The following is a 15,672-nucleotide window of genomic DNA, read 5'->3' as shown; positions in this document are numbered from 1 at the left end:
TTAAATGTGCTGTTAAAAATGCAAACATTCTTGCATGCTATAATACATTTATGATTGATTGAAAAAAATCATTTACATTTTTAACAACGTATTCCAGATATAAGAATATAAACGGATGTTACATGATTTGTATTTCAAATATATATAAGAACATGTAATATCCGCTTCATAATATGGAAAAAGGATGGATGATCGTGCAGCGTGCAGGTTACATCAGTTCTAAAATCCGTAATGAGACCATGCTATTGTGATCGATTTAGAGATTTGGATAATATTCTAATAATGAGGGCTAATTTTTCCAGGATTATATAATGAATTAAATAAGAAAATTTTCATGATTGATTCTCTAATGATTTTTTTTTATGGCTGATATGACGCGGAAAATTTTATGAATATTTATCATAAAGCAATATTTGTGAATATTTATATACAGTATTTACATTTTATTTATAATATTTGTAAATAAGTAATTGAAATATATAATAAAAATATATAATAAAAAAAATTAATAATTAAATTTTCTTCACAATTAAACACATAAAGCAAAAAAATGATGCAATATTTTAAATTTCAAGATGCAGTGACGATTATAAATCATAAGTAATTAATAAATTTTAACTAGAAGCTGTATTTTCTTCATTCGATGTTAACGACGTAACTATGTTCTTTTCAAAAATTCTGAATATAATATATAGCATATTTTATATACAGCAATCTACAGACTATGTTCTAGTCTGTACTAAAATTCGCAACGATTCTGTCTGAATGAGATTTTATTTTGTCATAGCATGATCACTTACAAATTTTTAATAGACTGAAAGATTTATTATTTTCACAGGACAGCATTCTCAATAGGTGTCTTTAGTTTACCTAATGTTTTATCCGTGCCTACTGTAAGAGTAAAGCCTTTGTTAGATTATAATATTTTAGACGGAAATTAAATAATAAAAACTTAATTTTTTTTATCAATAAATAAAATCTTTTAATATATTTTTTGACTTTGTGAATATTATTTTCTTGCAATCTTGCATGCTTCACTTTAGAGAAACGCCAAGATGATTATGAATTGTGAAAAACACACACATATGGAAAAAAGAAAGAAGAAAAAGGTAAGATAATCACAATACTTACATTCAGCACTGGCTACATCGATGGCACGATCTGTATCTTTAACTGGAAGTTCTTGAGGACTGGGATCTAATTGATTACGATTAGCTGTCGACATCCTATTTGTATTTTGTCCTATTGTGCTATTTCCACTGCGACCATTAGATATAATTGTCGTTGATCCCGATCTTCTTACTGTTGTAGGTAAACTTAAGCTGTAAAAGAATATAACATATTCGTAAAATAATTTAATCAAACTAATACTTAATAAGATTATATATAAAAATTATAAAAATTTTACATACTTTGCAGCAGAATGATCAATGCTAATACTTCGAGGTCTCGGAGGAAGAGCTGGTTTTCCCCCGTTTCCGTTAGAAGAGGTATCTTCCGAACTTGAATCTTCTTGATTGCCCACTTGACTTAAATTTACTAAAAGATAACGATATATGGTATAAAGCTTGTTGAAATTAAAATATTCTTAATTTTTTTTATACCAAAAGCATGAATATGCAAATTTTCTCTTTACTAGATAAGAGATAAATGTTTTTAAATTTATTTTTAATTTCAAATTAAAGTGATAAAACGATATTTTATAATAAAATTGAATTTTGAAAATATATTAATATATCAAAAATATTGATCTTGATAATTATCTTATATTTAAGGTATATAAAATTCTATAAATTATCGATTTGTGTATTCATTTTCTTAATTTAAAAAATATTTTAATTATTTAAACTTGTTTTATAGATAATTACCACTTGAATATGCACCCTGCATGCCTCTTCTTCTAAGAACTGATGGTAAATTACTATTGGAAGAAGAATTCGATTTTATTTGATGATTGATTTTATTCTGTGAACTAATTGTTGGTCTCATTAATGCATTAATTCTATTATTTCCTGCTTGATTGTTCCAGCCTCTACTATTTCCCGCTCCAACGTCTGATTCGGAATCACTCTGTAATATTATCATTGAAATAAAAAATATATTTCTTATCATTTGATATAATGTAATAATGTATAAAAAATTACCTGATTTAAAACACCAACACTACTACTTCTTGTCATGTGAGAGGAATGATTTTTCGTTGAAATATGCCGAGATTGATTCCCGATATTTGCACTTCCTAATCCACTTCTCGTCGAAGTATTCGTATTCTTATTACCTATTTTCCCTGAAACTATTAAAATACGTTAATGAAAATTCAATTTGCTATTTAAAAAATTATAAAAAATGTTACATATTTACCTATAAATAATTCTACAAGAAATTTCGTTCAATACATTTAACATTTAATTTAATATGAATAAACATTCTTTAAAACAAAGGAAATAACATGATAACTAAATTATTCGATACTTTGAATAAAATCAAAATAATGATGATTTTTAACATAGATTTAACATAAATAAATAACTTAGATTAAAATCATTTTATATACATAAATTTAATTTGTTTTTAAGCATCATTAACATTATAATCAGAGCATCAAAATATCGATTAAAGATTTTATATTGTAAGGGGGTCGTTCCAAAGTATATTCTAAAAGGTTTAAAATAACTTTATGTCATAATTTTGATATTTAGTAAAGGATAGTTTTTGTTGTTAAAAGGAATAAGAAATAATTTTGGTATAGTCAGACCAAGTACTAGTTTTGAAAATATACTTTAATCATAAGCACAAGTATCTACTTAAATAATTCTCATTGGAAAGACCCTTATAGATGTGGCACACAATGAAACAAGGATACCTTGTATTGGACCATGCAGTAACCTATTTGGTGGGCTGACGGAAAGATCACTCAGCGAACAGGCACGTCGCATGCCACCCCCCTCTTCTTCATTGTCAAAAACTTTTGACGAGATTCGCCCCCCACTACTGCCAACTGTCGACAACAACACGCACACACATGCACTAAGCTACAATTCTTTTTCCCTTAGCTCAAAATTTTTGATTGTATATTTGTTATAATTGTATCTTTTTTTTTTTAGTACACCAATTACCTTAGCTAGATCTATCTTTTAAATCTGATATATTATGAATGAAATATTGCAGTACTACTGTATTTTTAATCTAATTTATATTCGAAGATAATCATTTAGAATTAGTGTCATTTTAATGATTTGGATAGATTAAAAATATATTATCAAAGTCATGATTACCTTTTCTCATACATATAACCATTACATAGTCCTATTTTCAAGATATAGGCAAAAATAGTTTTGATATTACATATCGAATTTTTAAAGTTTAGAATAATTATATTATAATATATATAGCTATATATAGCTTATTATAATAGAAATTAATAATAAAATATTCAGATTAACTTTCAAAATTAAATAAATTTGTTAAAAAACTTAAAAAGGTTAAATTCATAAGTTAATTCGAAGATTTTTTTTTTTTGATTATATTTAAGTTAGATTTTAATTAATTTTCGAGTAGCATAATTTGTATTTAACATTTTTCAAAATTAATGTGAAATTAATGTGAAAATTTGTGATAAGAAAGATAGTAAATTTAAGATAGAGAATTATTATAATAGAATCTGTTAATAAATTGACTGTAGAAATATAACAGATATAGAAATATCCAAATTTTTTGACTGCAAATTGACAGCAGAAATAATAATAGAGTTTGCAATGTATCGTTTGACGACAGAAACAGTATTTCTAACATCAATTTATTGTCCGATTCGTCTATTAAAATCTAATAAATCAAAAATACATGATAAAACAGATGGATACTAATCTAAATTTATTCTAAAATGAATTAAAACAAAATCTAATTCTATATATATATATATATATATATATAATCTAATTTTTATAAATATGATATGATGTATTATTTATCAAAAATATTTTTATGCATATTTAGAAAACTAAAAGCGAGCGATAATTATATGTATAGGAAAAAGTTTAGAATGATAATCTTATAATGATAATAACATATTTCAATAATATCGAAATTGATGACAACTATTCTAAATAATTATCACAATGAATTATAATAATATAAATTGTAATTTATAGTTTAGAAATTTTAAAAATATAAGAATTAAATAAGCAGGTTTCTATTTTTTCTCTCATGCATATTGCGAAAGCAATAAATTAATTATGAAACAATAAAATATAATATAATTAACTTTAAAAGTTATCACTAGCTTTGGCATTTTTGCAAAATGCAAAAATGAAGATGCAAAGTATGTGTTGAATGCGTAAAATAAGTATAAAACTTAGGTTCAAAATCAATCGTATAATTTACTTTACTTATACTAAATAAATGAAAATTCTATAGTACGATATATTAGCATTATTAATTAATACGATTGATTTTAACACAAAATTTCATTACTAAAATAAGGTAAAAAATTCGATAGTGTGGAATAAGGAAAAGGAATAAAACTACATCGTAAGGACAAAACATGCTATCGATCACGTGTCATGCTAAATCAAAAAATAAGAAAATATTGATAATATATTAAACTGAAAAGTACATGATCGCTATCATCTTAACATAAGATAATGAAATAAGAAAATCTTTCACCGTATAATAATAAGAAGAATATGAAGAGTATCTTATTGACTATATGATAAAACGATTAAATTATAAAAATTAACATTCGCACGTAGAACACAAAGAAAAAAAATGAGTGAACAATTAAAAATTTATATAATCGTGCTACTATATATTATATAATGATATTTACACGATTTGCAGTTGCCATAAGAAACTCAAATAGACATTTAATGACTCGTTCCTCGATTTTCTTGCCCAACACTTTGTCAATTATCTGACATTTGTATCTTATATTTTTTTTTCCCTTAAATTAAATATTCTCAAGAGTCTCGTTCTCTTATTGTAGCCATATTCTCTCTGGGCATTGAAATCGATAATCGAGCAGCGAAAAAACATTATGAAATAAATTTATATTTCAGCATCCAAATAAGAAAGTATGTACTATTCAACAAACAGGAACAAAATGAATGTTACAAGAGAACAATTTTCTTTCCTGTATATGCTGTAAGTACCTGCATAAAGATGTTTAGATGGCAGTATGACTTGATTAATGGTGGGTAATGTTTTAGTCCATTTCATATGACTTTGACATCGCGAGGCTGGCGGCCACATTCTTTTTGGTGAATTGGTACAACTCGAGGCGGACGTTGAGGAACCGCTTTCCATTATCGATCTGTCTATAGCAGACGTATCCGCAAAATCGCTATCCTCACCTCCAGAATGAAATCTAATGTCACGCCTCAAAGAACAAAATCTACCGTCTCTTTCCGCCTCCAATTTGGCAAAGTTCTCACTCGTTTCTTGGCAATGTGACATTCGCAGACATTTTTCTTTCATAAAATATTGCTCTCTTCTCACTAAGTTCTCAAATTCCTTTGAAAGCAATTTCACTGTTCCCTCGATGGCTCGAGTGATTCTGAGATCAACACTCGCATCTAAATTGTCAATACGTGCATTCGTACTTAATAAATTCGATGCAGTTTGCATATTCGTTGTCTGTAAGTCACAGTTGGTGCCATTAGGCTCCAAAGAGTCATATGTTTCTTGAGTATCTTTCGTTGGAATTTGAGACTCAAAGCAGCAACGTCGATCTGTATGTGGAGTGTCTACTTGATCTTGCTGATAGTTTTTCGTTTGACAAGTAGAATCGTTTGGATCGAAAGCAAAGTTGTCCATTGGACCACCAGCATCGTAAACAATACCTTTATCAGATCGTCGAGTTTGTAAGCTGTAAAATTTGATTTTCGAATCTTTATCTTCGCTACCCTGTAAAGAATAGTTGGAAGATTGTAATAACTGTTCGATTCTTTTGGAAGTATGCAAGTTTTCGTTCCCATCAGACTTTGCATCTGTATCATTTCTTACTGTTCGATCCTCTGTACGAGACTTGTTTACGTAATCATCGGATTCTGTGGATTTAACACGGGAAGATTGAGGTGTTGATGAATCCACATATTTGTTCCACGCAGGACGTGCTCTGTTCCGCATACTTTGTGTTCGAGCGGAATTCCGTTTAGGCTTGGGAGGTTTATGGGCCACGAAATCATTCAGAATCAGCATTGATTGTGGTTCTTTCGGGACTTTCAAACTACTGCTTCGCGAGATTGTGTCCGATTTCGTTCCAATTCTCATTTCAACATTCGTGTCATTTTGATCATTGAAGTTAAACTCGTAATAAATACATGTTGCAGGTTGGACATTATCCTCTCTATAATTATTTTCGTTCCTCACTTGACTTATTCGCGTATCTTGAAGCGATTTTGATCTAAATACTGCTCGACAAGACGAATCGTTGACGGCATTCTCAGTATTATTTGATTGTTCTACAGCATTGTTAGGATTACCGCTGTATGTTTCCGAATTTTGTCTTTTTCGTTTGTAATGAGAATCGAATAGCATTTCTAATGGTGCAGATTTTACCAAAGAGTCTGAATCATCAGTTAACACGCTCTCAGTACTTCGGTGATCAATATTTTCATGTAACGGGAACATTTGATAATCGGATTCATCTGTCAAAATGCTTTCGTGGCTTCGACCAGCTTGCATCTTTCGACGAGACAAGAAGAAGCTTGCACTTGAATGTCTGTCGTTGTCATAATGACTGTAATCCAAAATCTCAGCACTTCCTTTTGAGAAAGATTCCACGGAGGCATCTGAAAGGATGCTCTCTTGGGATCCAGTTAAAATTCGTTTAGGAAAATTCTGATAGGTCGAATAATTTCTTTGTGTAGCTTGATTGTCCATGTGCATATTATTTATCTGATAATCACTGACGCATCGGCGAGGTGGATTTTTAAAATCACCTTCTAGAGAGTCATCGCTAAAGTTTCCATTTCCTTCATCCCCATCGTCCATTACATCATTCAAATTTTCGATGTTACGCTCGTTCATGGCTGGTAAACTCTCGAAAGACTTGGCTATATTCTCCATGTCTTCCTCATTATCATCGAGACCGATAAAATAGCTGCACGATCGTCTTTTCTGGGCGAATCTTGCAAATCGACTGACATTCTTTTTACACTGTTCCTTTAAGAGTTTTAACTCTTCGCACACAGGCGAATCGGGTAAAGATTGATTTGGTTTGTTCAGCGATAGCTTATACTTTTCAGTTTTCTTTAGAGTTAATGTTAACGGTCGACTAAGAGATGGCTTTGTCTTGTCACTTATACACGACGTAGTCGGGCTTTTGGATAAGCAGTTTTCAGTTGAAATATCTAACTTAGGTAGCGCGTTACCCACACCTGATATTTTGTTAACGAGTTGTTGAGGTTTTAATGGGGGCTTTGGATTCGGCATAGGTTTACAGGGATTAATCGGTTTCGAGTATTGATTTTGTTGACCAGATTTGTTACCTGTACTTAATCTATTTGAACGATGATGTTTCTCCGGTATATGACTGCTCAAGTCGGTTATACTTTGACTTGTTTTCAATGATGATTTATAGCCAACCTAACAGATAATTAGGTTGTATTATGATTTATAAATTAAACTTGTAAATCTATTTATAATATATTTAATTTTACGATGAAATAAATATCGTAATGCTTACACTTTGCAATTTCCTTCTAGTTTCCTCTATTCTTCTTTGTAATTCTTCGCGTTTCTTTACAACATCTGCATCACCTCTTGCTTGTTTCGTTGCATTCACTACTGCAGCGTTGCGAACTTTATTACTACCATTATCGCCACCGCTAAGTCTAAAAATATACATAACTTTCAAACAAATCTATTAAATAATTAGGAAAGTTTTTTTTAAAAGAAATATAAAAAATATTCAAAAAATATAAAAAACAAAATTTTATTCATTAAAATAAATATTCTTATTCTTTTTAACAAATTATCAAAATTAACTTTATAAAAGTTATACTTTCATGAAAATTTTTGTTCAATATTTTCTTTTTTTAATTTTGGAGATATTTGTTTTGATTTAATAAAGTTACTACATAAAATGAGAAATAAATAAAAAATATTCATTTATGAATTGTATAAATGCTTCCTAAATTCATCATAATTAAATAGATATGCAACAGATTATTGAAAATTTATAATTTCAAATAAAATTCACTACATATTCATTTTTAAATCTCAATTAAAAATATTTGCAACTATCTATAGCGTTATATAAATTTTATAGATAATTTTTTTACATTTTTTTTACCATAAAAAAATGATAAAGCATTCTTAATTATTTAATATTTTCTTAAATGAAATTTAATGAAATTTACCTTCCATGGAACTGAGAACTGATGCTAGTCGTTTTGGCGCTTCTATTCGTAGGTTCTTCGGCACCGCTAAGAGATTCAAAAGCATTTTTAAGAAATTTTTCGCGATGACTCTGTTTAGCTAATTGATCGAATCCTTCTGAACTAGCTTCTGACAACATGGACAGAGGATTTCGTTCAGCACTAGGTGTCGAAGCGCCACCCTCGGAATCCGAATCGTCTTGACTGCCCGAAGCAGTTAACTCGCTCGTTCGACCACTTTCTCCATTTCTTGGTTTCTTTTGCCTCCTTTGAGACCTATAAAAATAAAATATTTTAATAATCTTTTTTTCAAATCAAATCTAGATCTTATGAGAAATTTTCATATTAAATTATTTCAAAATTATTTCAGTTATTTCAGAAAAATTATCTAAATTTAAAATAGCACAAATGTTTCATGAAATATTTTATATGAAAAGTAAATTAATGTATTTGTGAATAAATTTATTTGGTGCTTCATAAAATTATTTATCTTTTTTTACTATTATTTATTATTTAATTTTGATGAAAACAACTGATTTTTTAATATATTATTATTTTTTAATATATTTTTTAATATATTATATAATATATAATTTTAATATATTTTTAATATCAAATGTTTATATTATTATTATTTCTTATTATATATTTATTATATTATTATTATATTTAATATTTATTTTGAATGCTATTATATAATATATTTTCAATTAAAAAATAAACATTATTTCTTCAAGTAATTAATTTTTCAATTTATTATTTTTCTAAATTTTTACTTATCTTAAACTTTTTTAATTAATTAAATAAAAATAACAAATTATTTATACAATAATAATTATATTATTTAAAATAATTGTCTTTAAATTATTAATTAAAATAAATTTCTCTTAATTTTTGTCATACATAAATTTTAAAAGTAAATATCTTTAACCTTCGAAGCTCTTCTACGTCCATCGCATTTACAGTAAATTGGTTCGAAACTGTGTCTTCTGGTGCAGGATAATACATCAATCTATGATGAGACTTTTCTGAACCAGTTGTTCCATTTTCTCCTTCGGAATAATCTTCCACATCTCCATCATGCTCGGTACTTTCATGATCCTATACATAATTGCATATATATATTTTATTTCTTTTTTTTAATTCATTTTATATACGAGCTATTGTTATTTGATAATAGCATGAGTTTCAAATGTTTTGAGGTTTTAGATATGTAATTGTTATAACAAATTTAAGCAGCAAACATAATAAATGCGACTTAAAAGACATAAATACAGAAAAACATGTGTTTGTTTTCAGATAAATATATTTAAATGTCTTTTTGTTCGATTGCATTACTGTTTGGCGATGCTTTGTTACAGGGTCTGAGGCGTTAATAAGATATACCTCAAATTTAAAGCTGCCAAGACTGCTATCGTCGGTATGATGACGACTCCTTGATTGTCGTGTCAATTCCGTGATATTGCTACCTCTAGTTACAGTCACGTTACCACCGATCACCTATGTCATCGGTTGAAACAAAATACAATCAACACAAAACAATCGCGAACAAATAATTGGACGCTAAGAGGAAGAAAAAAAAAAATAAAAAATAAATAAAAATAAAAAGAAAAAAAATCAAATGTGAAAGCTGAATGAATGAAATAAATGACAAAAACAACTGTCGTCAACCTTTTTTTTCCCGCAAGCTGTTTGCGATTTGCAAATACACACTAATAACATTTATTGGATAACAACAATAAAAGTTATTATAATTATTTTGTTATTGGGAATCAGTTAGTACCTGTTTCGTTTCATCTGCTAATTCTCTGTAACTATCTGGACAAGGTTGAAATATAGTTTCATCCTCTTCCTAGAATCAGTTATCGATTGTTAATATATCGCGTACTTGATTTTGAAAAAAAAAAAAAAACGAAAGTAATGATTTATTAATATATATTAATTTATTAGTAATTAACTCACTATGATTAAGATCGATATGAAATTAAATTAATTATTTAAAATAATTATATAAAAATCTATCTTAACGATTTTGATATTCTTGAAGCATATTGTCAAGATCATCATTCTGAACAACTTTTTTCTATACATATAATGATTGCTCTTTCACAGATATACTCTAAATATTTTTGATATTACATACACTTCTGAAATTTGAAATATATTTAAAGTATGGCTACATTTAAATTTTATTTGGATTAAGTTTTGATTAGATATGTATTATTTCTTTTAATCTATATCATAGCTTCAATTAGCAATTGAATAGATTTTACTGTAATTTGAGTTGATTTGAATTATTTGAATTAATCAAAAGATAAATCAAACTAGAATATCTTTTAAATAAATCTAATTTAAACTTAACTAACAAAATATACATAGATTAGACTTAGACATCAGATAATTTTTAGTTTTGAATTAGTTTTAAATTTTTATTCAAGATAAAATAAATAAATTTAATAAAAAATAAATTTATTGAATTGTTATTTAATAGATCAAATTAAAAAAAATACACACATATCTAACTTAACTTAAATATAATTCAAATCTAATTCAAACCTATTTAAAGCTATTTTATATCTAACATAAACCTATTTTAATTTAAAAGTTAATTAATTAATAGTTATATAGTTATAGTTATTATAATATGTATAATATGTATAATTATAATCCAAACCTATTTAAATTTATTCTACATCCAACATAAACTTATTTTATTTTAAAAATTAAGTGACAATTATATATATATCTTAAAATGATGATTTTGACAATGTTTTAAGATTCTCGAAATCATTATGATAATTTTTTTTTAATCAATTATCAAAATTATTTATTAATATATATTAATTTATTAGGAAATAGAATCAATTGATATTAAAATTATGTCGAGAGTATTGAAAAATTAATAAATAATATTCCTTATTAAATTAATAGAAAATGATCCTACCCTTTTAATAATAATTGTTTCTCTACGGTAATCACTGCTACACTTGGTTTCCGTTCCACTATCGATCGAGCTATCTTTCGATCCTCCGCCTCCTCCACCACCATCTGAATCGATCGCACCACGAGGTGGAGGAAAAGGTATAACCTCATCACTATCATAGACAGACTTGACAGTTATACCATCTCCTTGCTGGACTCTTTGCGCCCATCTGCCCTTCGGCAAGTCCACGCCAAGAGATCTTACATTCGAGCCAAGGACGGTACTCTCATCCGCATTCGCAGTGTTTATTTGTTTTTTCGCCCAAAGAGGCAATTGGCCTACACTAAATCTATAATCAACGCCTACGTTTTGTGACGTTGGATTGGCATTTGGATCTAAGAATTCCGGTGGAGGTGATCCAAAGGTTTCGTTGTCCAATTGTATGTCGATACCTGTGCCGTTTACTTGAGATGGCCTCCTTTAACAATAATTTTTATTATAAATGAATTGGAAATAATTTTTACATTAAATTATCATAAAACTCGAATTCAAAATTTTATGAAGTTTCGAAAACCAAAATGATTATTTTTTTTTTCTTTTCTTTAAAGAAAAGTTTGTCAAAAATTATCTTAAGAAATTAGATATCTGAAATTCTTCAAAATTTTGATAGCGAACAAATGTATGTGAAAAAATATTATAGTGTTCGGTTAATTGTGATATGATTAGAATGTTATTAATTCGTGAAAATAAATGATCTAATTGTTAATTTTTTTCACTAGCTTGTAAGAAATGATGAAGAAAAATTTTTCCATATGAATAATTCATATTTCATAGAAAAAAAAATGTAAACATATTTTATTTTACGAAACATATGCATGGCTTAAAAATTGAAGGTTCAATCCGAGAGATAACTCCACAGTTAAATACAACAATTAATTTAATTATTGTATCATTTTTTTGTTTGTTGCCTATCGTTAACAAATGACCTAATGTTAATAAATGACTTAATAAATATTAAATTGTTTAAAATGGATTGTTCCGTATTTAACAAATAATCGATCTTAAAATCTAAATAAATTCTTACTTTCCAGCTCGCATTGCTTGTTGAGCAAGACGTGCCTGCATAGTCACAACCATATCGCGTGGAACACGCCAGACAAATATACAACCATCGCCGCTAGCGGATACGAGGTTGCGACAGTCGGGACTGAAACGTAGTCCTGTCACCAATTCCGAATGACCAAGCATGGTAGCCATGCATTCGCCGCTATAGTAATCGTATACACACAACGTTTTATCCGTACATGAGGTAGCTACGTAAATTCCTGATGCATCTGAAATGTTACAAATAAGTTATAAACGATTTCACATATATTTAGATTTAATAGAACATCACTTAAGGTATATTAATTTATAAATGAAATTATTTTTAGAATTATTTGTTATTTGAAAAATTTTTTAAATGGAAATTATTTTTTTTTGAAAAGAGAAATTTGTGTAAGTATGTAATATAAGAAATTTTTAAGGAATTATTATTTTATAATATTAATATTTTATATGTTAGTCATTTTTCAAAAAATATTAAATTACTTATGAAAAAAAATTATTAGTTTTTAGGAAATATATCAATTTTGTAAATAATATATAAAAGATAAAAAAGATTATCCTTATATATTAACTTTGAAACTTTGAAATCACATGTATTGCTTTAGAAGATTTTTTTAAAAGATTAAATTTATTTATAATATGTTATACATTATATATTAATATATAATTAATAATATAATATAATAATAATCAATAATATATATTATATATATTATATTATAATATATATTTATAATATATATATATATCAATTAATATTATAGTATTATAATTAAATATTTAATAATAATTTAGATAATAAAAATAATTAGAATTCATTAAATCAATTTCATTCATCAAAACCCTATTTTAATAAATTTAATAATAAATGAAGTTCTGTTATCTTTTCTTTAATAAAATAGAAATATTATATTTGACTTACCCAGAACGACTTTGATAAGCGATCCATCTTCGCCGACAGATCCCTTGAACGTTTTGCTATGCTTGCCCGTAGTTACATTATAAACCCTTATATTTCTATCCTGACATGCAGTTAAAACATGTTTTTGTCCAGAATCGACTTCCATATCATAGAGAGTAGTTTTTCCCTGAGCATTGTGACCCCTGGCAAATTGAGGCATTCCTCCTGGTGTCTAGGAACAATCGAATTCGTTAGTATAAAATAGAAATATTAATTTTTGGCTTTAGCAAAATAAAATAATTCAAATAAATAGAATAAAATATCACTAATTATAATAAATTCATTTTGTGGGAATGTTTATTTTCATAACATATTCTATTTTTATCTAAACTAAAAAATTTTAATATGAAATATAAGTTATAATATTATATTAATATAACATATAAATTGATTTATAAGCTGTAATAATTGCATGTAAGATATTTCTATTTTCTATTTTTACTCATAAGTGAATTTAGAGAAATAATATAAATGCAATATTCTTATAAAAAAATTTTTTATACTTTTAAAATAAATGTTCTAAATAAAAATAAAAATTAATTTATCAATTTTCGTGAATTTCAAATTATAATATATAAATATTCATTTCACAGGCTTATATTATTATAAAAAAAATAATAAAATTATTATAATTTATAAATAAAATAAAAAAATATAAAAATTTAATAATAAACTATATAATAATAATTAAATATTATATAAACTATATAACAATTTTACAATATTTATACAAACATTAAACTATTTCAAAATTAAATATGTGTATATATTATATTAATTTACTTTTATACTTTCAAAATCGGAATTACATATTATACATTTTTCCAATTAAATCCAAAAAAAAAAAAAAAAAAAAAAAATACAATAATCAAACTAACCGATTGCAGTTGTCTAAAAATAATACTTTTGTCGGCACCGCAGGACACCATCTGTATCTGATTATTCTGATTGCTCTGATTGAAGAATCTGACGGCAGTAATGGAAGAACTATGATCATCCAGCGTCTGTAAAAAGTTGTATCCTTGATCTACACTAAACACGTGAATCAATCTATCTCTAGAAGCGCTGGCTAACAATCTAGGAGGTTCTGTCGAGTATCTGGAGAACTTGGAGTATTCGAGGCAAAGCACTTCCGCGTCGTGTGCCTCGATCAAGCACAATTCGTCCAGCGAAGAGAGGTCATGAATTCGAATGTTACCAGACCTATCACCAGATGCCAAGTGTTTTCCATCAGGACTGATTCTGATTGATCTAACACCGTTCCGACTATCATACGAAGCGTCGCTCTTCTCTGTTGATCCAGCTGCGGCCAAATCTAGATCTTTTAAATAAGTTAGCTCTTGATCTATGTAGAGAACCTTGAGTAGCTCGTTGCTGTAGATGTTCCGTTTGTAAAGCGTGTCATTAGGAGAAATATCCTTCTCAAGGTTCCACACGCGGATGGTGTCGTCGCTGGAGCATGTAATGAAACTACCAGCCGGCATAGCACCCACGGAATCCGAACCAGTGGGATACATCTCGACTCCCCAGATGCAGGCCGAATGGTAAAGGAACGAATGCGACTTGCCAACTCGTCTGATATCTCGTACATCCCAAACGTAGATACTGTGATCGTTGTAAACACAGGTGAGCTTGTTGTTTCGCTCGTCAAATGCTAAGGCGATGGCGTCTGGATACCTTGCATTTGTTGGATGCTGAGACATATGGCTGGAATCGATAAGATGAATTAGAAAAAAATTAAATTTAGTTTTGTGCAGAGCTAAGGAAAATTTAAAGTAAGTTGAAGAAATTCAAATTCATTAGAAATATACTAATATTTGAAAGTATTATATTATTTCATTTAATTAGATATAATTATAATTCTTTAAGCAGAATTCTTAATAATGAATATAAAAATTAATCTAATATAAATCAATTTTAATTAAATTCTTTTTAATATAAATATATAAATATGGAATATAATAGAAATAGAATAATTTTTTTTTAAAATAGAAATTATATAATAATTATAACACATAGGAAAATAGAGAATCCATAAATAAAGAAATTTAGAATTATTACGTTTAAAAGATTGATTGAGAGAGTTTAAGTGACGAATTAACTTGTTTTACCTGGTTAAAAGATTAATTTTAATATTTACATAATTATTTGATACTTAGATTTTAAACTTTATCAAAATAAAATAATGCAATAATAATTAAACAATATTATAATAAATTAACCGATATCTTTTTATATAGTCTATAAATAAAATGTATATATAAAAAAAATTATCTTATTAGATAAATTTTTTATCTAATGCC

The 15,672-nt window shown here is 27.3% G+C and overlaps 1 protein-coding gene across 15 annotated transcripts in view; it reads right to left on the bottom strand.

Moving 5' to 3' along the window:
- The window catches only part of LOC122717708 (mitogen-activated protein kinase-binding protein 1), a 148,028-nt gene that overhangs the window by 2,682 nt on the left and 129,674 nt on the right, over positions 1 to 15,672 (bottom strand). For 7 of the 15 annotated variants that reach the window (XM_043942027.1, XM_043942031.1, XM_043942029.1 and 4 more), the window contains 15 exons: positions 14,248 to 15,076; positions 13,331 to 13,541; positions 12,386 to 12,635; positions 11,323 to 11,779; positions 10,162 to 10,230; positions 9,765 to 9,878; positions 9,310 to 9,479; positions 8,361 to 8,654; positions 7,685 to 7,832; positions 7,488 to 7,584; positions 2,864 to 2,998; positions 2,145 to 2,293; positions 1,869 to 2,070; positions 1,413 to 1,539; positions 1,132 to 1,322 (listed from right to left, as the gene is read on the bottom strand). In XM_043942027.1, coding sequence (XP_043797962.1) covers positions 1,132 to 1,322; positions 1,413 to 1,539; positions 1,869 to 2,070; positions 2,145 to 2,293; positions 2,864 to 2,998; positions 7,488 to 7,584; positions 7,685 to 7,832; positions 8,361 to 8,654; positions 9,310 to 9,479; positions 9,765 to 9,878; positions 10,162 to 10,230; positions 11,323 to 11,779; positions 12,386 to 12,635; positions 13,331 to 13,541; positions 14,248 to 15,076 — 3,443 coding nt within the window. Of the gene's footprint in view, positions 1 to 694; positions 892 to 1,131; positions 1,323 to 1,412; positions 1,540 to 1,868; positions 2,071 to 2,144; positions 2,294 to 2,863; positions 2,999 to 5,147; positions 7,585 to 7,684; positions 7,833 to 8,360; positions 8,655 to 9,309; positions 9,480 to 9,764; positions 9,879 to 10,161; positions 10,231 to 11,322; positions 11,780 to 12,385; positions 12,636 to 13,330; positions 13,542 to 14,247; positions 15,077 to 15,672 lie in introns of those variants that run through there. The other 8 variants (XM_043942024.1, XM_043942022.1, XM_043942025.1 and 5 more) reach the window with 5 other exon arrangements.

Source organism: Apis laboriosa, unplaced genomic scaffold (assembly GCF_014066325.1).
Source record: "Apis laboriosa isolate Shangri-la unplaced genomic scaffold, ASM1406632v1 scaffold56_cov145, whole genome shotgun sequence".
Taxonomy (NCBI): Eukaryota; Metazoa; Arthropoda; class Insecta; order Hymenoptera; family Apidae; genus Apis; species Apis laboriosa.
The sequence above is the reverse complement of the archived record's forward strand: the minus strand, read 5'-3'. Positions and strand labels throughout refer to the sequence as shown.